Source organism: Danio rerio, chromosome 13 (assembly GCF_052040795.2).
Source record: "Danio rerio strain M-AB ecotype USA chromosome 13, GRCz13ab, whole genome shotgun sequence".
Classification (NCBI taxonomy): domain Eukaryota; kingdom Metazoa; phylum Chordata; class Actinopteri; order Cypriniformes; family Danionidae; genus Danio; species Danio rerio.
This window is the reverse complement of record NC_141033.1, coordinates 55,197,501-55,220,889: the sequence shown is the minus strand read 5'-3', so window position 1 is coordinate 55,220,889 and position 23,389 is coordinate 55,197,501. Positions and strand designations below refer to the sequence as shown.

The 23,389-nt window shown below is 40.5% G+C and overlaps 1 protein-coding gene across 4 annotated transcripts in view; it reads right to left on the bottom strand.

Moving 5' to 3' along the window:
• The window catches only part of stk32c (serine/threonine kinase 32C), a 108,223-nt gene that overhangs the window by 31,324 nt on the left and 53,510 nt on the right, over positions 1–23,389 (bottom strand). For all 4 annotated transcript variants that reach the window (XR_015944950.1, XR_015506551.2, XR_015506552.1 and 1 more), the window contains exon 3: positions 10,072–10,223. Coding sequence is in view for 1 of the 4 variants with exons in the window: in XM_087279917.1 (XP_087136043.1) it covers positions 10,072–10,223 (152 nt within the window). In the remaining 3 variants the exon portion in view is untranslated. The remainder of the gene's footprint in view (positions 1–10,071; positions 10,224–23,389) is intronic.

Here is a 23,389-nt window from a genome sequence, read left to right as displayed (position 1 = left end):
TTTGTCTCATTCTATAGTCCAGATATCTAAAGATTCCTAAATATAGAAGCATTTTCTAGACAAGCTAAAATATTGGGCACTATCATACACTATCAATTAGTATCATACATACTAATTTTCCCATTTTCCGCCACGTTGTTTAAATAGCAAATCTATTTACACCACTTTGTGGACTCATGGGTGTTTCGCTCTAGAAAATAGGGGCGTTAAGGCACATGAGCTTTAGGGCTCTATTTTGACGTTCCAAAGCGCAGGAGCAAAAGCATTAAGGGCGTGCCTGAATACACTTTTCCTTATTTAATGATGGAAAAATCTGCTTTGCACCGTGGCACATGGTCTAACAGGGTTGAGTTTATTCTCTTAATGAGTTATGGGTGGGTTTTGAGAATAAACCAATCAGAGTCTTGTCTCTCATTCCCTTTAAGCCATAGTGCATTTGCTATTTACATGGCGGACTTTGTAAGTTGAAAAACTGAACACTTCACTATCAAGAAAACAGTTCAACAGAATGAGAGATGAGCCTCCTCATTCTTTACTTTCACTTTCACTCTCATGGATAGGGAACTGTGGTGTGCACTAAAATAGTTTAAAAATTATTTCTAAATTCAGTTCTAATCTCCAGAATAAATGAACAATAATAACGAAGTGTGGTCAGAAAACTGAGTTATATCCAAACACACATGCTGTGCCCCACGTTGTAGCACCGCACCAGCAATGCTCCTTATTGCAACGCTTTTTTTTTTAGACCAAAACGCCTATGGGCGCACATATGAGCGCAAATTCATTTGCTATTTAAGCAGTGTGGTGCAAAACGTCAAAATGACTCTTGTGCCGAGCTGAAACTAGCAAACAACAATTGCCTAACATCTTGCGGCCCATTGCGCCGGGAGTATGATTGGGCCCTTAGACTTTGCACCTAGATCGTTAAAATAGAGCCCATGGTCTTGTTTTCAGAAATAATGTCAAAATAAAGTGAGTTTTTCCTTAAAGCAAGCTAAAGACATACACCTATCTGACAGGGGAGGTAAACTAAATAATCTTATTTTCACTTTGACAAGATTATTTAGCTTTTTAAAACTCACTTCATTTGGACTTATTATTACTGAAAACAAGACTGTAGTTTTGCTTGTCTAGAAAATTCTTGAGTTAAGAATGATTAGATATTTGGACTAGAAAAAAGACAAAAACTCTGAGTAAGAAAACTAGTTTTTGCAGTGAACCCATTTATGAACCAGATATTTTTATTAGCTAATTTCTTTAGTTTTTGTCATGATGACAGGACATAATACTTCACTAGTTATTTTACTATTTACACTACCTGACAGAAGTCTTCTCACCTATTCAAGTTTTATAAACACAGATAATATCTTGACTTGTCGTTGTTGATTCGATGTCAGAAGTGTCTCTATGAAAGGCGAAGGCTTCTAGATTTTGCTTATTTGAGCTCAATAAAATCTGATCATGTCTTGATGTTGAATGGCAAAGAAGGCCTTTATGCAGGACTCCCAGAGTTCATCAAGAGTCTTTGCGTTCATCATCAACACCGCCTCCTTCATCAGCTCAATAATGTTGATCTCTGGTGACTGGGCTGGCCAATCCAGGAGCACTCTCTGCTTTCAGGAGCTTTGATGTGGAGGCTGAAGTATGAGCAGGAGCGCTATCCTGCTGGAGAATTGTCCCTCTCCTGTGGTTTGTAATGTAATGGGCAGCACAGATGTCTTGATACCTCAGGCTGTTGATGTTGCAGATCTCTCGCACACCCCCATACTGAATGAACCCAAACCATAATGTCTTCTTCACCAAACTTGACTGATTTCTATCAGAATCTTGGTCCATGCTGGTTCCAGTAGGTCTTCTGCAGTATTGATGATGATTGATGCAGATCAGCAGATGATCCAGCAGAGAAATCCACCTTCTGACACTTTCACACATCATCAACTAGAAGACCAGATACTATCTGCTGCTCTTACAGCAGAGAGCGACGACAAGACTTTTGTCAGGTGGTGTACCAGTATTCTGCTTAAAGTGACATTTAAAGGCTTAATTAGGTTAATTAGGCAGGTATTTGGACAACAGTGGTTTGTTCTGTAGACAATGTGAAATGTAAATTCTTCAGGTGACTAATAATATTAATCTGAAAATGATTCACTAAAAAATGTAACTGCTTTAATTCCAGCCAAACTAAAATAAATAGGGCTTTAGCCAGAATAAACATTATATGAAATACTGAGTAAATATCCCTGCTCTGTCAAAATCCCTTGCGAAATATTTGCAAAAGAATAAAAAGGAGGGCGAATATTATCAGCTGACTGTATAAAATGTATGTACAGTGTGTTGAGATGAAGTTGTCAATGTCAAGCCGTCCTTCCTTTCTTCACAGACTTCAGTGCTCGACATTGACTTACAAAAGCATTTCTGTCCTTCAGCGCACTTCACCAACACACTGAGAGATTCAGAGTCTGTTCTCTTTCACTCGCTTCATTGCAACCCTCAGTGGGAGGATGAAAAGATGAAGAATGCTGAAAAGAAACTGTACAGACGAACCTGTGAGATATAAGCAATCTCAAGTTGCAGTTTCTCATTTCTGCCAATGTAAATCTTATTTGAACGTCAATCACATTTTTCTGAGCAATCCAATGGGCTCCATGCACAGCTAGAGTTTTAAAGCCAAGGATAAACTTCTGATGAAAACTTAATGAGACTATTTTCAATTTCACAAGGTTGTTTTTACAGCATGGATGTAATGTAATACAATACATACAATAACAATACAGTTAAATAGACTCAAGCATTCTTTTAGTTGTTCAAGCGTAAAACAAGATGAAAGACTGTTGTAACCACTAGCACCGTCAGCAACAGGCTAGCGCAGAAATTCCATTGAAAATACTGGGATAAAATAAACGGTCATATTTTAGAGATAGGGCAGGGGAAATGAGTTTAATTCAGTGCTTCTAACAGGCAGTGAAGATCGCAGATTTTTAAAGAAAATCTGATTTTGTACATTTTGTAATGGAAAGACAGGTCACCGGAAGCCCTTGAGCTGCCTGGCCAACCCAATATCATGGCGATTCGTAACTGTTTGATTTAGTGGCTAATTCAAATGAATTCGTACAATTTAGTAAGATTTGCTGATCACCCAATGACGGTTGGGGTTAGGGGTGGGGTTGGGTGCCACGCCTCCTTTTTAAAACTTATATTTTCGTTTGACTAAACTCGTACACAATAGCCACAAACTGACAAAATGTAAAATACTTACGTTTCCTAATGAGATCAGGCTGGCCTGGCTGAAAATTAAAAGTTTGTGTGGATAAAGCTCATTCTGTCTGGTATGTGAATTGCCCTGCCACCTACAGGACGATTTAGGTGTTTGCACTCTGAAGTACTAAATTCATTCGTTCATTAATTTTCTTTCGGCTCTATTTCAGAGGTCTCCACAGCAGAATGAACTGCCAACTATTCCATCATATGTTTTACGCAGCGGATGTCCTTCCAGATGCAACCCAGTAATTGGAAACACCCATACACACTCATTCATATTCACACACTATGAACAATTTAGTTGATCAGTTCCCCTATAGCGCATGTGTTTGGACTGTGGGGGAAACCGGAGCACCTGGAGGAAACACACGCCAACACGGGGAGAACATGCAAACTCCACACAGAAACACCAACTGACCCAGACTTGATCCAGCAGCATTTCTGCTGTGAGGCCACAGTTTGACACCCCTGAGCCGCCCAGGTACGAAATATTCATGTGCAATTTTTTGTATTTATTCCCTGCAGACTGAACTGTCTGAACACCTCTCAAAATGCTTTTTACAGATGCGATAAAAAAAAAAACAATTCCAAATTTTGTAATGATTGATGAAAGATTTGTAGTGTGAAAATGTGACAGATAACATCTGAACATGTTCCATGCAATTTTTTAAAAAAATACATGATCTCATATGGTAATTTTGCTTCTCTATTGGATACGGTGTGTGTTGATAAATAATCGAAAAATTGATTCGGCCATTTCCAAAATGTGTAGCCAACGAAACTAAAACTTAAAAAAAATTTAAAAAAATCACATTTTTTTTCCTTGACAAATGAAAGCGCAGGACCCTATCATACACCCGGCACAATAAAGCGCAAGACGTGTTTGGTGTGATTTATTGCTATTTTCAGACCAGCTCAACAGTATCTTTCGCATTTTGCGTCACGCAGTTTAAATAGTAAATCCATTTGCTGCACTCTGTGGACTCATGTGTGTGCTGGTCTATAGAGGAGGTGTGTTAAGGCGCATTGTTGGAGCGTTGCAATTTTGAAAGACTGAAATAGACCGCAATATTGACCAACTAACAGCTGCTCTAAAGTCCAGCAGAGCACGTTATGTGCATATGCAGGTTCAAACGCTTACACACTGCTGAACACACACAGGATGATCAGCAACAGAAAAATTTCACTGCACATGAACACAATTAAAGGATTAAAATGATCCAGAAATGATGATTTTCTCCATCAATATGACCACACTGCCTCCATGCCTTCTTCACCTCGGGGCGCTTCTTCAGTTTATTGATGACCATCTGCATCTGTATAATGTGATTATTATGAGCAGTATTATTGATTATCTGCAGATTTATAATAAACACACGTGTAGATGTGTCCAGCTGTGGGGTTTTGGAGACGTCTGCATCAGCATATGTGGATAAGAACAGGACGTGTGTTTGGATATCACTCAGTTTTCTGACCACACTTCATTATTATTGTTCATTTATTCCTTTGCTGGAGATCAGAACTGAATTTAGAAACAGTTTTGAAGCAAATCTTTGCGCTTAACAAAGGAGATTAAATATGTGAGCTAATGGATGTGTTCAGTGGAGTGAGTTTCCACCGTTTCCTCACTCCACCAAAGTAAAGGAGTAAAGTAAAGAGAAAGTAAAGAGGCTGAATGGAGGAGGCTGGTTCTTTATCCTCGTGCTGCAGATGCTCTGATTAACTGTGTTCTCGCTAGAGAAGCGTTCAGCATTTACACATAAAGTCCACCATGTAAATAGCAAATGCACCATGGAGCGACGCAACTGACTCTTAAAGGGAATGAGAGACGAGACTCTGATTGGTTTAATGCAGTTTCTGCTCAAAACACAGCCAGAACTCATTAAGAGAATCAGCACAGCCCTGTTAGACCATGCACCAGGCGCAGAGCGGATTTATCCATACGTAAAACAGCAAAAGTGGATTCCGAGACACCCTTAACGCTTTTGCGCCCTGAGCTTTAGACTTTGTGTCTAGATTGTTAAAATAGAGCCCATAGTCTTCAAATGTGCTTGACAGATGTGTTATAGGTTGTTCAGGGACAGCAGATGAAAAATAGCCTTCTGGCTAATTCTGCTGCATTTGCAGAAATACTAACTAATGTCCGTGTCTCTGCCAAATAAACAACAAAATAATAATTAAATCTTGCTCACATTTGCATGTTATATTTTTATGAATGCAAGAATAATAATTTTATTATTAATGGAAATTTTGGAATTGGAGTGTGTAATGAACTTAAAGCTGCAGCAGGAAATCTGGCAGAGCCTATATTATAAACAAATGCTACTGGCTGATTTAGAAATGGGGAGGGGCTACTTAATTGCCCTGCCCACATTTATGTTTAACTTCAAATTACGCCAAACATCAAATGCAAATGTGTTTTTTAAGGCACTTCAGACTCAGAGGACATTTAAGAAGTGTTTTAAAGAATACACACTATACTAAACCTTTCACTGCAGTCTTAGATTATATTCTTATAGGTTATACAACAAGAAATTGGACAGACGCTTTGTGAATTTAGCTCCTGAAGCCAAACGTGCTCCTACGGTAAATCTGAAAGTTATAATGTGATATCATTCAGATAGTGTGCTCTTCCAGCTACAAATCTATTCAGACGACCGAGAAATGCAGCCCCTCAGGGGCAGAATCAGTTCTTCAGTTCTGATTGAAGCTGCATTATTCAAATCACAGGCAGCAAACACTGTGAGCTGTCCATCGCTGAGACGCTAATCTACATCTGAGACTCAAACTGCTTCATAAGGAAGGACAATCTGAAACACTCAACGTGGAAACACTTCATGCGCCTTAATGCATTAACAAAGTCATACAGTTGAAGTCGGAATTATTCGCCATCCTGTGATTTTGTTGTTTTCCTCCTTAAATATTTCCCAAATGATGTAGAACAGATTCAGGAATTGTTCTCAGTATTTCCTCTAATATTTTTTCTTCTGGAAAAAGTATTATTTGTTTTATTTCGGCTAGAATAAAACCCGTTTTTAATTGTTTTAAAGCCATTTTAAGCTCAATGTTATTGGCCCCTTCAGCAATAGTGTTGGATTGTCTCCAGAACAAACCACTGTTATACAATGACTTGCCTAATTACCCTAACTTTACCCTAATTACCCTAGTGAAGATTTAAATATCAGTTTAAGCTGAACACTAGTGTCTTGAAGACTATCTGTCATCATGGCAAAGAGAAAATAAATGAGTTATTAGAGATGAGTTATTAACACTATTATGATTAGAAATTAGAACTTTTCTCTCCGTTACACAGAAATTGGAGAAAAGATATACAGGAGGGCTAATAATTCTGACGTCAACTGTATACACTAGACTGTTAATTTCTACATACAGCTGAAGCAGAATATCAACACAATGTGCTAAAGATGCATGCTAAACACATATTGCATGTTTAAACTGGTAAATAAAGAAGCTTACCATGGCTCAATGCAGTAAAACGTGATATTAGAGGGCCAAAAGACAGTATAGAGTACTGTTTTTAATATTTTTTCTTAATGCATTAATCCATATTAAGCACTTAATATGTTAATATGTTCCTGTCAGTGTCTGAATAATGCGCAGGTTAGTGTATACTCCATCAGCTGTTTTAGTTTCTGTCAGCTGTGTGTTTTTGACTGTTTGACTGTTCATCTGGTGTCTGAATAATGTGCAGGTCACAATCCTGTTGTGTTTGTGAGTGATGTTATTCATTTGTCATCATCAAGAGGGCGCTAGAGTGCACCATTGTAATGAAAAAGTAGGGTTGTAGAAGAAGAGATGGTGGCACCTTGTGCTCTTGAGAAACTGATGCATGCTCACCTGAATGTAAGTCAATTTTGTTTAATCGGCATGGTGTGTTTTAATGCATTGGAAGTGTTGAGTGAAGGTTGTTTTAAGCTCAACTGAAGTAAATGGAGTGTAGATAAGAGAAATATTAGGTGTGAATGTTTTATTAGTCATGGTAATTGAGCAGTTTGTTTTTTGATTATGTAGAAGGACGTTTGGTATTGTGGACAGTTTTCAAAGCTGTGCTGGATATTTTGAATGTACATGTTTCTTCTGAGCTTCATCTCATCACTAATCGTCAATACTGAGGTGAAGTTTGTTTTATGTTTGCACATTCGTCCATATTCTGTTTGAAATCGCATGTTAGCATGACTTGAACACAACATTAGCACTGTGCATTTTACCTGTGAACAGTGTTGTGCACTGACTGTCATTGGCTGCTAATATAATTTCACTATTTAGAATTTGCAACTAACACTTTTCTGAGTTCATATCATCAAGCAGACAGTTCTAATGCACGAATATAAAACCAACTTCACCCCAGTATCATCAGCTCTGTGGATTTAGCTAGTGCTTTTGGCTTCAGTAATGAGCAGAGTTAGGGTGTAACGCGGGTAGATTTCAGCTTTTCCTGATTTCAGGATCGGGAGTGAAGGTAACTTCTGAAGATGTGAAGAGAAGCATTGCTGCTTATGAAGCTGTTCACATATCATGTCATTTGCGCACACAAGTTCGTTATTTCCAATGTAGGCACGGCTTGCGCACACTTATTGGGAGTAATGGCTTACATATTCCAGATTTCTTGTATTCAACAGTATACAGGAGGGTGAATAACTCAGGAGGGCTGATAATACTGACTTCAACAGTATATAACTATATTTTGCAGTGTAACGGTGGGCAGCATGATTCAGAAGAGCTGATCAGAAACACGGAGCGCAGCAGATGCTTCAGTTAGACAGCTTGATGAAGTTTGCTGTGTTTTTATTTTTTCTGGATCTTCTCCACATGTTGTGTCTGTCAGGATGCAGAGTGCTGATGTTTCTGTCCATATGGCCGCTCTGAGCAATAAACGACAGGTATTATTTATAAACGCTCTGATGAAACGTCTCCATCACGAGCGCTTTTGTTGAAGCAGATGGAGTCGGGAAGAGATCAGCGTGGGAGAGCCCAACGCTGCAATATGCATGAGAAACGCATTGTTTGTGCAGCTCGTTCTCTGCGTTTTGTCATTCTGAACACCTTTAGATGAAACTCAGAGAGGTTTTTCACCTACAGGCTCATGCGGCTCTGATCCAGAATGAGAGATTATCTGCAGAAAGGTGGAACTTTTGCTTTTACCAACACAATCTCGTAACTTTTTTATTTAGTGGCTAATTCGTATGAATTCGTAAGATCTAATTCGTACAATTTAGTAAAATTTGCTCATACCCCAATGACCGTTGAGTTTAGGGGTGGGGTTAGGTGCCACGCCTCCTTTTTAAAATCGTACAATGTCGTATGACTGAACTCGTACGAATTCATACGGCGTTTTCTCGTGAGATCAGGCTGGCTTTTACACTAAATATATTGATGCATTCGGCATTTGAGATCTACATTTCACAGCTGCAGAACTGAAGCTTTCTTCTACTTGTTGTTTATAATCTCTTCATCATAGTTTACAATAGCCGCTGTTATTGTAATTTATTATTACACTGCTGTCTGGAATACATGGGCTGCCCGGTGGCTCAGTGGTTAGCACTGTGGCCTCACAGCAAGAAGGTCACTGGTTCGAGTCCTCCGGGTGCCCCAGATTCCCCCACAGTCCAAACACATGCGCTATAGGGGAACTGATGAACTAAATTGGCTGTAGTGTATGAGCATGGGTTTGTATGGGTGTTTCCCAGTACTGGGTTGCAGCTGGAAGGGCATCCGCTGTGTAAAACATATGCTGGAATAGAATGGAGAAACTATGACGTCAATTTGTATGCAAAAGCTCGGAAGAGAGTAAGCGTTTTAGCAGTTCTGGTTCCCTCGTCCCAAAGTCGATGGGCTTTTTGAATAGGATTTAGATTAAACCGCCTAAATAAGGTGTCGTTATTTCAATGACTAATGGCATGAGTGCAGTATTACAAGTGGCGATCGCATACATGTACAAGCATGCGAATCTCTTTGCTTGCGCGCTGATTCCTCTGTTGGTGCACAAAACTTCTTACGCCCCCTTAAATATACGTTGATTAAGTGCCAATTTTCTTGTCCGCTCTCAAATAAACACTGCTGAAGTGCAATTTAGTGCGTTTATGTTACGAGTATGTCTCATGTGACATTTATTAGATTTGTTAGGAATATTTCTGATCTGCAACTGGGTGAGGCAGTGACGCAGTAGGTAGTGCTGTCGCCTCACAGCAAGAAGGTTGCTTGTTCGAGACTCAGCTCAGCTAACATTTCTGTGTGGAGTTGGCATGTTCTCCCTGCGTTCGCGTGGGTTTCCTCCGGGTGCTTTGGTTTCCCCCACAGTCCAAACACATGCGGTACAGGTGAATTGGGTAGGCTAAATTGTCCGTAGTGTATGAGTGTGTGTGTGAATGTGTGTGTGGATGTTTCCCAGAGATGGGTTGCAGCTGGAAGGGCATCCGCTGCATAAAAACGTGCTGGATAAGTTGGCGGTTCATTCTGCTGTGGTGACCCCGGATTAATAAAGGGAATAAGCCGACAAGAAAATGAATGAATGAATGACTGATCTGCAACTGCAATAGTGTTCGGTGGTCATACATCAGCAGAGTTAACACTTCAACAGAAAGCGCTGGAAATAATAAAAACACAAGAAAAGTTGTCAGCCGAGACAGTCTGGCTCCATCTTTCCTTTGTGCATTATGTGTTCTTGTATGTCATGTAATTAGCATATATTAGCATATCTCAGATTTCTACAGTATGTGTGTGTTCTGGATGAATGATGTGAAGACGAGTGTGAGAAGCGCTGCAGATGCAGAACAGTAAAGCGCAGATATTCACCAGAGGTTGACTAGAAACACGTGTTCGATCTCCTGCAGGATCTCCAGCTCTCGGAACACGTTGCGGACCTCGTCCCGCTCGATGCACTGCTGCTTGTTCATGTACTTCATGGCGTACATCTTCTCTGTGTCCCGCTTCTGCACGATACACACCTGAAACACACAATCGCAGAGTTACGAGCAGATCACATCGCTAACATTCATTCACACACAATCATTCACACACACGCACACCCATCCATGCACAAATATAGACAATCACACACACACACACACACCTGTGACCAACACTACTGACCACGCACACTTGTTAAACACATACTAACACACACCTTGTAAACACACATACACCTGTGGCAAATACTACTTACCACACACACACACACACACACACACACACACACACACACACACACACACACACACACACACACACACACACACACACACCTGTTAATCACACACCTGGCCACAATTACTGACCATGCACACACACCTGTTAAACACACATCTGTAAAACTAAAACACACACACACATGTGAGCAACATTACTGACCACACACACACACATCTGTTAAACACACACACACTTAAGGCCATGATTACTGACCACGCAGACACACCTGTTAAACACACGTCTGTAAAACTAAAACACACACACACAGAGATATCCGTGACCAACATTACTGACCACACACACACACACACAAACACAAACACACACCTGTGGCCAACACTACTGATCACGCACATACACACCTGTTAAACACAAACTAACACACACATAGTAATCACACACACACATACTGTACATTCACACACACCTGTGACCAACACTGCTGACCAAACACACACCTGTAGCCAACATTACTGAACACACACACACACACACACGTGGCCAACACTATTGACCACACACACACACACACACACACACACACACACACACACACACACACACACACACACACACACACACACACACACACACACACACACACACACCTGTGACCAACAATACTGACCACACACACACACACACGCACACGCACACGCACGCACGCACGCACGCACGCACGCACGCACACACACACACACACACACACACACTCACTCACTCACTCACTCACTCACTCACTCACTCACTCACTCACTCACTCACTCACTCACTCACTCACTCACACACACACGCGCGCGGCCAACACTATTGACCACACACACACACACAAACACACCTGTGACCAACATTACTGACCACACACACACGCACACAGGCGTGGCCAACACTATTGACAACACACACACACCTTTGACCAACATTATTGACCACACACACACACACACACACACACACACACACACACACACACACACACACTCACACCCATTAAACATATACTCACACACACCTAGTAGACACGCAAATACACTGACACACACACCTGTGACCAACACTACTGACCACACACACACGCACATACAAACCTGTAGCCAACATTACTGACCATTCACACACACACCTCTGGCCAACACTACTGACAACACACACATACACACACACACACACACACACACACACACACACACACACACACACACACACACACACACACACACGTGGCCAACACTACTGACCACACACCTAAAAACCATACAAGTGCTCCTGCTGCTGTTTCTGTGAGTGTGTTAATGACCGGCGCTGGATGAAAACACACAGACGGTGGTGTCCTCATTCAGCTGCATGAGTGAACTATCAAGTGAAATAGAAAGTGTTCTGATTCTGTCACATGTCTGCTGAGCGTCCAGAGGCAACAATAAACCCATGCAGCGTCCAGCAGAGAGAGAAAAGCCCATCAGCAGCACAAACAGCTCAGAGCGGCCAATAAACACTGAGCTGAACTTTAGAGGAGCCTCTGAGCTCAACAACAGACCAGTGAAAACACAGTAAAGCGGCTGTAATTACATCCATCACACTTCAACACAAACCTGCGGCGCCGCTAACTCTGACAAACAGCCCAACATCAGGACAGCAGCACAACACATTAGCCAGGACAAATCACTCAAATAACACACACTGCTCTGCTCTGACCAGAGAGACATGCACTAAACCACAAACATTAAAGGTGTTTTGACGATGCTGCAGCACAGAATGCAGAACAGTAAAAAGATGCGGCCGGATGACTGTAGATGCAAACTCATTATTGCAACAACATACTTGTTGTAAACATACAATTTCAAGATAATGCATAATTGCGAGACGTAATTCAAAATTGCGAGATGCAACTTTTAACTGTGAGATGTAACTCATAATTATAAGACATAACTCATAATTGCATGACGTAAAATCACAACTGCGAGATGTAAAATCATACATGCCAGACGTTAATCATAATTGTGAGACGTAACTCATAGTTGCGAGACAAAACTCATAGTTGCGAGACAAAACTCATAGTTGCAAGACGAAACTCATAGTTGCGAGACATAATTCATAATTGCAAACAAAATTCATAATTGCGAGACGTAACTCATAATTGCAAGATGTAAATCATAAATGTGAGGCGTACTTCATAATTCAGAGATAAAATTCATAATTGTGAGACGTAATTCATAATTGCGAGACGTAACTCATAATTGTGAGACATAACTCAATTGCGAAATATAAACTCATAATTGTGCGACATAACTCATAATTGCAAAATGTAAACTCATCATTGCGAGACGTAACTCCTAATTGGGAGAGGTAACTCATAATTGCGAGACGTAATTCATAAATGCGAAACATAACTCATAATTGCAAGACGTAACTCATAATTGCGAGACGTAACTCATAATTGCGAGACGTAACTCATAATTGCGAGACGTAACTTATAATTGCGAGACGTAACTCATAAATGCGAGACGTAACTCATAATTGCGAGACGTACCTCATAATTGGGAGAGGTAACTCATAAATGCGAGACGTAACCCATAATTGCGAGACGTAACTCATAAATGCGAGACGTAACTCATAAATGCGAGACGTAACTCATAATTGCGAGACGTAACTCATAATTGCGAGATGTAACTCATAATTGCGAGACGTAATTCATAATTGCGAGACGTAATTCATAATTGCGAGACGTAACTCATAATTGCGAGACGTAACTCATAATTGCGAGACGTAATTCATAATTGCGAGACGTAACTCATAATTGCGAGACGTAACTCATAATTGCGAGACGTAACTCATAAATGCGAGACGTAACTCATAATTGCGAGGCGTAACTCATAATTGCGAGACGTAACTCATAATTGCGAGATGTAACTCATAATTGCGAGACGTAATTCATAATTGCGAGACGTAACTCATAATTGTGAGACATATTTCATAATTGTATGTCGTAACTCATAATTGTGAGACGTAACTCATAATTGGGAGAGGTAACTCATAAATGCGAGACGTAACTCATAATTGCGAGACGTAACTCATAATTGCGAGACGTAACTCATAATTGCGAGATGTAACTCATAATTGCGAGACGTAATTCATAATTGCGAGACGTAACTCATAATTGCGAGACGTAACTCGTAATTGCGAGATGTAACTCATAATTGCGAGATGTAACTCATAATTGCGAGACGTAACTCATAATTGCGAGACGTAACTCATAATTGCGAGACGTAACTCATAATTGCGAGACGTAACTCATAATTGCGAGACGTAACTCATAATTGCGAGACGTAATTCATAATTGCGAGACGTAACTCATAATTGCGAGACGTAACTCATAATTGCGAGACGTAACTCATAATTGCGAGACGTAACTCATAATTGCGAGACGTAACTCATAATTGTGAGACGTATTTCATAATTGCAAGATGTAACTCATAATTGCGAGACGTAACTCATAATTGTGAGAGGTAACTCATAATTCTGATACAGCTCAGTTTCATGATGTAAAATCACAATTGCGAGACATAATTGTAACTCATAATTGCAAGATGTAAATCATAAATGTGAGACAACTTATAATTATGAGATGTAAGTCATAATTGCGAGACGTAACTCATAATTGCAAAATCATAAATGTAAGATAAATTCATGATTGTGAGATGTAAAATCATAATTGAAAGATTTTAACTCATGATTGCAAGAAATAAACTCATAATTGTGAGACATAACTTATAATTGTGAGATGTAACTTCAGGCCAGTGAACTCCTGCTGGCTGCTATGATGGTTAAATATTGATAAAGACACCTGTGATTGTGCTTGAACACACATTAGACATGTTGGTAAAGGTCAGTGCTGGTGAATGTGAGGAGCTGTTATGGATATACTGAAGATCTGCTCTGCTGCATTTCCAGAACCACAGCGTGCTGGATTACTTATGAACTGTAGTCAGTGACTGATTTCAAATTATGCATTACTTTTAGTCAAAATAAAAGAAAATTAATATTTTTATTCAGCAAAGATGCATTATGTTGATCAAACAAAACAATTACTATTTAATAATTTACAATTACAAAAGGTTTCATTTCTGTTCTTCTAAACTTTCTACTGATCTGGAAATCCTGAAAAATAAAACATATAACAGTTTCCACAAAATATGAAGCAGTAAAACTTACTTTTTTCTACATTGAAAATAAGTTGACATGGACAAAAATGTTTCTTTAACAAACCAAGGAACATTGATTTTTTTATTATTAACTTCATTTAATAATAGTAACGTATAGTAAAAACTGTGTTTTCAAATCACACCATAGTGAATTAATTGATCTGTTAATCTGTAACAACTATAGCAATTGATCTGTTGTGGTGATTCTACAGTTACTATGCTAGCACAGCAACACTAGTAATTGATCTGTTGTGGTGATTCTACAGTTGTTATGGTAACACAGCAGCTGTAGTTACTGATCTGTTGTGGTGATTCTACAGTTGCCATGGTAACACAGCAACTACAGTACTTAATTTGTTGTGGTGAGTCTACAGTTGCTACAACTACATTAATATAAACAAATGAATGCTTACTATACTGAAATTATTACTGTAGTTTTCTACAACTCTGAGTATATTACACTGCATTACACAACAGTTGAACTGTAGAGAACACTGATGTAAACTACATTATATATTACAGTTTACTATGTATATATATATATATATATACATATACATATATATAAACTATGCTAACACAACAACACTAGTAATTGATCTGTTGTGGTGATTCTACAGTTGCTATGGTGATGCAACTAGTAATTGATGTAGTAACTTGTACGATGCATCGTTTGGGAAAAGAATATTGTAGTGACGAGTGTTTCCCAAAACCTATAGCAGCTTTTTTTGCAGATTCATCATTTAAACCATGTTAGTTGTAATGTAAAATGTTGATACCGACGCTCTAAACGGGGTGGAGTAACTACTTCATTAGAGAATTTTTTTTTTTGTGCAAATTATATTGTTTACATGCACACTTAATTAAAATAATGAATAAATTTTTAGTTTTGATAACAACATGCACACGTTTTCCATATTTATTCATATATATATATATATATATATATATATATATATATATATATATATATATATATATATATTACCACAACTGATAAATTGAAGTACTTTACTACAGTACTGTTCAAAACACTGTACATGCCAGTATGCATGTTCAGAGGCCCTGTGGAACAGCTTCTCCTCAAAATGAAGAGGATGACAGGGAAAATGTCCTCCACAATCTCATCAGCAATGTGGAAGACAGCAGAGACGTGTTCACTTTATTTTAGTTGCCATGATATAATGGGTTTGATAGTGAGCTTAATTTGAAGAGTAAATAGTACAGTAGACTACAAGTGTTTCCCTATTTTCTATGAGTTACATTTCTGCTTGTGTTGGTTATATTTGTGTTTAAATGTTTTTTTTATTAGTATGGTTCACCTTTTGGATGTTTAATAAAGGTTTTTAAAATAAAAGGTATTCTTTACATCCAACATCTATTCTCTGTGTCCTTAAGTGTTTGAAACTGGAAATATCTCATCATATACAGCCAAAAATGTGACGGTTTATTAGATTCAAAATGTAATGTGTAAGTCTATTTTAGTGTTTTGGTTATTGTTAATAAATAGTACACTAATATAAATCATATCAAAGAGCACGAAAGGAAGAGAGAACACAAGACACAAGTTGTGAGTCTGCATATAATCTCACTGAGTGAGCAGTGTACTGAGAGCGTGCAGGAACATTTGTGCATGAGCAGTGCATATTTGAGAGAGGGTGAGACAGTTTGCACGCGAGCAGCGTATATTTGAGAGCTTGCAAGCAGTTTTGTCCACAAACAGAGGAAATCGGTGCACTAACATTATATTGAGAAAGCTGTTCATCATGCTCACTTTGTGCAGGACTGTACTGTGTAGTGAACCACTTGAATTTAAAGTGAATAGAATAATGGCAACAATAAGAGAAGAAAACATCTGCATCTTCTGATGGCAGTGGAGTTTACATATCGCCCTGTTGTGTCCAATATGAATATAGTCAAACTATTCACAGATATTGCCAGATCATCACTTTACCCTCTACCTTACTTTTAACAGACTTGGATCATTTGTGATTCTGACTTTCATCTGTTCTTGCATTGTCTTGAGCCTTCACATTGCCAAATATATACTATACTGTTAGTATCCTGGAGAGGTCACAGTCATTCTAAGTCATCCACAGTCATCAGAGTCGTTCTAATTCTGTAGTTATTTGGGTGAAAGTAGCTAAACAGTAAAATAAGAGTAATGTAACATATTACAATTCTGAGACAGTAATATTGTCAGGTAAGGGATTAATTTAAATATCAGTAATAAGTAATCTGTAATGTATTACAGTTTGGAAGTAACTTGCACAACACTGGTAATGATAGTAAAGCTCTGTTGGAGCAATAATTATTGAAAACATTCATTCATTCATTTTCTTGTCGGCTTAGTCCCTTTATTAATCTGGGGTCACCACAGTGGAATGAACCGCCAACTTATCCAGCAAGTTTTCATGCAGCGGATGCCCTTTCAGCTGCAACCAATCTCTGAGAAACATCCACACACACATTCACACACACACTCATACACTACAGTTAAGGCTCAAACCACCGACCTTCTTGCTGTGAGGCCACAGCGCTACCTACTGCACCACTGCGTTACCTGAATAATAATAATATTAATAATAATAATAATAATAATAATAAAAGTTAAATGTGTAAATTGAGAGTCCTGATGTTTTGATTTCATACTAGACGCTATGAATTTTGTTCATTGAAAACTTCTTTAAAGAAGTGGAATGTTGACTTGTTTAATAATAAATAAAACCCAGTGCATGTTCTGTTCTGGAGATTAATCATTGCTCGATAAAGATGACTCTGGTGTTTAAGAAAGGCTCGTCTGTTCTCTCATTAGGATAAACTTACAAAACAAGGTAACTATGGTAACCAAATTCCCCACCAAAAACCCCACAGTATATGCAGTTATTGCTGCCGCGCAGAGGAGAAGACGCTGCTCTCATTAATGTGATGCTTTTGGCAGAGAGTGAGCGCGCGTGTGGTGTGTGTGAACTGAATATCAGTGTGTCTCATGAAGATCTTCAGGCTGTACAAGAGAGAAAAGGCTCTTTGTGCTTCTGTCCTTGTGTTTTCTCACCTCTTTCTGTGCAGTGAATGAGAAACACTGCTGATAAACACTGAGGGAGCTTTAAACACAAATAACTCACTTTTATTGCAAAGGAACACGCTGAATTAAATATGACATGCTGAAAAAATTGCTCAAACTCATTTATTCGTGTTTGTGTGTGTGTGTGATAGTGTACACAGCTTTACAGTTTTTTTTAATTACAGCATATACTCAGAAGTTTGGCTTTTTTGCAACCCAGGCTCATTCTGAAAACGTAGTCCAGCGGACGTTTCTGGAGACCGCGAAATACGTCCTGGGAGGTAAGTATTTGTGCAGTTTTTGTTCCGCGAGAGGCCACTGTGTGCGCTTTTTCGTATGTTTAACGTCTCTCGCGAGTGCCGTTCGCGCCCGCGCTGTTCTTGCGTCAACCCACCAGAGCCCGCTGTCCGACTAAAGCCTGATTTATACTTCTGCGTCAGGTGACCGGCGTAACTCACGGCGCAGGCAACGCGCGTGGCTGTGCATTTATACTTCTGCGCGCTGTCTCTGTCGGTCTGCATTAACACTTCCGAAACGCTAGTTGGCAGTGAGGTGTAAATGTTCCTCTGTGTCGAGTTTTTTTGCTTCTGTTTTGCTTTTCCTGAACACTTCCGGGATGTACAAGTGGCTCAAACTCGCTCATTTTGAGGCAGGAACCAGCAGAAGTGCAACAACTTTAACCATGAGGTAAACACAAAACAAACCTTTCCATCCGGAGCTCCTTCACGGGACTCCACACTTGTAAACAATCGCTCGCGCCATTCGCGCGGCTCTCGGTCCCGGCCAGACTCGTCAGCGCTACCAAGCCGACCAATCACAGAGCTTACGCTACGCGTCGTTGCGACGTGTAGTTACATTTTTTGAGAGGTGCACGTCAGTGACGGCGACGGCCACGGCGAAGGGCTATGCGTCAGCGCCGTAGCATACGCCGACGTTTGACGCAGAAGTATAAATCAGCCTTAACCGAATGATTGACCGCGCGACCGGCCAATCGGCTGACCCACCCTCCTCCTTCCCTGAACCCAACCAGTTTTAACGATTGAATTACCGCTCAATCGGTTATTGTTACCGCTTTATTTTTTCTTCTTATTCTGATTTTGTCTCACCTGATTTCTGGAACCGCTCCTCCCCGGACTCGAACCCGGACGCCTTTGTCAACTCCTCTCTGCATCTGAAGTCCGCCGACGCACACGATGAGCTGACCGAACAAACTGATTGCGGCGGGAAAGCCCTCCACACGGAGGTAAGCGGTCAGCCGGCAAGCACGAAAGAGAACGGCGTCACACCGCCCCCGTAGCGTTGGTTTAAAAAAAATTAAATGCAGCCATACATACCTCCCAGGACGTATTTCGTGGTCTCCAGAAACGTCCACAGGACTACGTTTTCAGAATGAGCCTGGGTTGCTTTTTTGTTTTCAATAATGGAGAAGCAGTGGTGCAGTAGGTAGTGCTGTCGGCTCAGTTGGCGTTTCTGTGTGGAGTTTGCATGTTCTCCCTGCGTTCGCGTGGGTTTTCTCCGGGTACTCCGGTTTCCCCCACAGTCCAAACACATGCGGTACAGGTGAATTGGGTAAGCTAAATTGTCCTTAGTGTATGTGTGTGAATGAGTGTGTATGGGTGTTTCCCAGAAATGGGTTGCAGCTGGAAGGGCATCCGCTGTGTAACAACAAATGCTGCATAAGTTGGCGGTTCATTCCGCTGTGGGGACCCCAGATTAATAAAGGGACTAAACCAAAGAGAAAATGAATGAATGAATGAATGAATAAATTATTATTATCATTGATGTTATTATTACTGTCACTAATCTTATTTATTCTTCTTATTATTATTCTTAATATTATTGCCATTAATAAAATTTTATTATTATTATTATTATTATTGTAGTTCATTCATTTTCCTTTTTTCTTTTATTAATCAGGAGTCACCACTGCGGAATGAACCACCAACTTTAAAAATAAAAATTATTTAAAGTCAACATTAATGATAAAATCTGAAATGTTACAAAAACTTAAAAAATCGGTTGGGGTGATACTTCAGTTGCTATGGTAACACAACTATAATAACTGATTTGTTGTGGTGATTCTACAGTTGCTATGGTAACACAACACACATGTGAAAATGAGATTGTTGACCGAAAAAAAAAGAGATGCTCTTATATTGCAGGTAACAGCCTGATTACTGTGTGTGTTAGAGTGTGCTCTGTTATGAGCTGATCTCAGGTCAGCATCTCCTCTAAGAGTGTGAAGCACAGTGTTTTTCTGCACGTCCTCATAAAGTCTCTCCTCCTCCTCCTCTTCTTCCTCTTCTTTATTCCCTGGACTCTGGTATATTTAGCTGCTCTATTCATTGTTGTCGGCTGGACTCTGAGTTCTGTTCAGTCTAACAGAGACTCCATCACCAGCGTCTGCTTTCTGGGTCACAGAAGTGCTGAGCGCCGCAGACACACACACATAATAGATGTAACACGCACACACTCACGCAGAAAGAGGAAACACACACACACACAGAAGAGCAAAAACAGACACGACAGAGAAAAAACGTAGATCCTAACCCTAATACACACACACACACACACACACACACACACACACACAGAGAAAGAGAAGAGGAAACACACACAAACACATAGAAGAGGGAAAACACACACACGGGAGAGGAAACACACACAAACATACACAAGGGAAAAGCGCACACCCTCTACTGTAACACACACTCCTCTCCTGTATCACACACTCCTCTACTGTAACACACACTCCTCTACTGTAACACACACTCCTCTACTGTAACACACACTCCTCTACTGTATCACACACTCCTCTACTGTAACACACACTCCTCTCCTGTATCACACACTCCTCTACTGTATCACACACTCCTCTACTGTAACACACACTCCTCTACTGTATCACACACTCCTCTCCTGTAACACACACTCCTCTACTGTATCACACACTCCTCTACTGTATCACACGCTCCTCTACTGTAACACACGCTCCTCTACTGTATCACACACTCCTCTACTGTATCACACACTCCTCTACTGTATCACACACTCCTCTACTGTAACACACACTCCTCTACTGTAACACACACTCCTCTATTGTTTCACACACTCCTCTACTGTATCACACCCTCCTCTACTGTATCACACACTCCTCTACTGTAACACACGCTCCTCTACTGTATCACACACTCCTCTACTGTATCACACACTCCTCTACTGTAACACACACTCCTCTACTGTATCACACACTCCTCTACTGTAACACACACTCCTCTACTGTAACACACACTCCTCTACTGTATCACACACTCCTCTACTGTATCACACACTCCTCTACTGTATCACACACTCCTCTACTGTAACACACACTCCTCTACTGTATCACACACTCCTCTACTGTATCACACACTCCTCTACTGTAACACACACTCCTCTACTGTATCACACACTCCTCTACTGTAACACACACTCCTCTACTGTAACACACACTCCTCTACTGTAACACACACTCCTCTCCTGTAACACACACTCCTCTACTGTATCACACACTCCTCTACTGTATCACACACTCCTCTACTGTATCACACACTCCTCTACTGTAACACACACTCCTCTACTGTATCACACACTCCTCTACTGTAACACACACTCCTCTACTGTATCACACACTCCTCTACAGTAACACACACTCCTCTCCTGTAACACACACTCCTCTACTGTAACACACACTCCTCTACTGTAACACACACTCCTCTACTGTAACACACACTCCTCTCCTGTAACACACACTCCTCTACTGTAACACACACTCCTCTACTGTAACACACACTCCTCTACTGTATCACACACTCCTCTACTGTAACACACACTCCTCTACTGTATCACACACTCCTCTACTGTAACACACACTCCTCTACTGTAACACACACTCCTCTACTGTATCACACACTCCTCTACTGTAACACACACTCCTCTACTGTAACACACACTCCTCTACTGTATCACACACTCCTCTACTGTAACACACACTCCTCTACTGTATCACACACTCCTCTACTGTAACACACACTCCTCTACTGTAACACACACTCCTCTACTGTAACACACACTCCTCTCCTGTAACACACACTCCTCTCCTGTAACACACACTCCTCTTCTGTAACACACACTCCTCTACTGTAACACACACTCCTCTACTGTATCACACACTCCTCTACTGTAACACACACTCCTCTACTGTAACACACACTCCTCTCCTGTAACACACACTCCTCTCCTGTAACACACACTCCTCTACTGTAACACACACTCCTCTATTGTTTCACACACTCCTCTACTGTAACACACACTCCTCTACTGTATCACACACTCCTCTACTGTATCACACACTCCTCTACTGTAACACACACTCCTCTACTGTAACACACAATCCTCTATTGTTTCACACACTCCTCTACTGTAACACACACTCCTCTACTGTAACACACACTCCTCTATTGTTTCACACACTCCTCTACTGTAACACACACTCCTCTACTGTATCACACACTCCTCTACTGTAACACACACTCCTCTATTGTTTCACACACTCCTCTACTGTAACACACACTCCTCTACTGTATCACACACTCCTCTACTGTATCACACACTCCTCTACTGTAACACACACTCCTCTACTGTAACACACACTCCTCTATTGTTTCACACACTCCTCTACTGTAACACACGCTCCTCTACTGTATCACACGCTCCTCTACTGTATCACACACTCCTCTACTGTATCACACACTCCTCTACTGTATCACACACTCCTCTACTGTAACACACACTCCTCTACTGTATCACACACTCCTCTACTGTAACACACACTCCTCTACTGTAACACACACTCCTCTACTGTATCACACACTCCTCTCCTGTAACACACACTCCTCTCCTGTAACACACACTCCTTTACTGTAACACACACTCCTCTACTGTAACACACACTCCTCTACTGTATCACACACTCCTCTATTGTTTCACACACTCCTCTACTGTAACACACACTCCTCTACTGTATCACACACTCCTCTACTGTAACACACACTCCTCTACTGTATCACACACTCCTCTACTGTAACACACACTCCTCTCCTGTAACACACACTCCTCTACTGTATCACACACTCCTCTACTGTAACACACACTCCTCTACTGTAACACACACTCCTCTACTGTATCACACACTCCTCTACTGTATCACACACTCCTCTACTGTAACACACACTCCTCTACTGTAACACACACTCCTCTACTGTATCACACACTCCTCTACTGTATCACACACTCCTCTACTGTAACACACACTCCTCTACTGTAACACACACTCCTCTATTGTTTCACACACTCCTCTACTGTAACACACACTCCTCTACTGTAACACACACTCCTCTACTGTATCACACACTCCTCTACTGTATCACACACTCCTCTACTGTAACACACACTCCTCTATTGTTTCACACACTCCTCTACTGTAACACACACTCCTCTACTGTAACACACACTCCTCTACTGTATCACACAATCCTCTCCTGTATCACACACTCCTCTACTGTATCACACAATCCTCTCCTGTAACACACACTCCTCTACTGTATCACACACTCCTCTA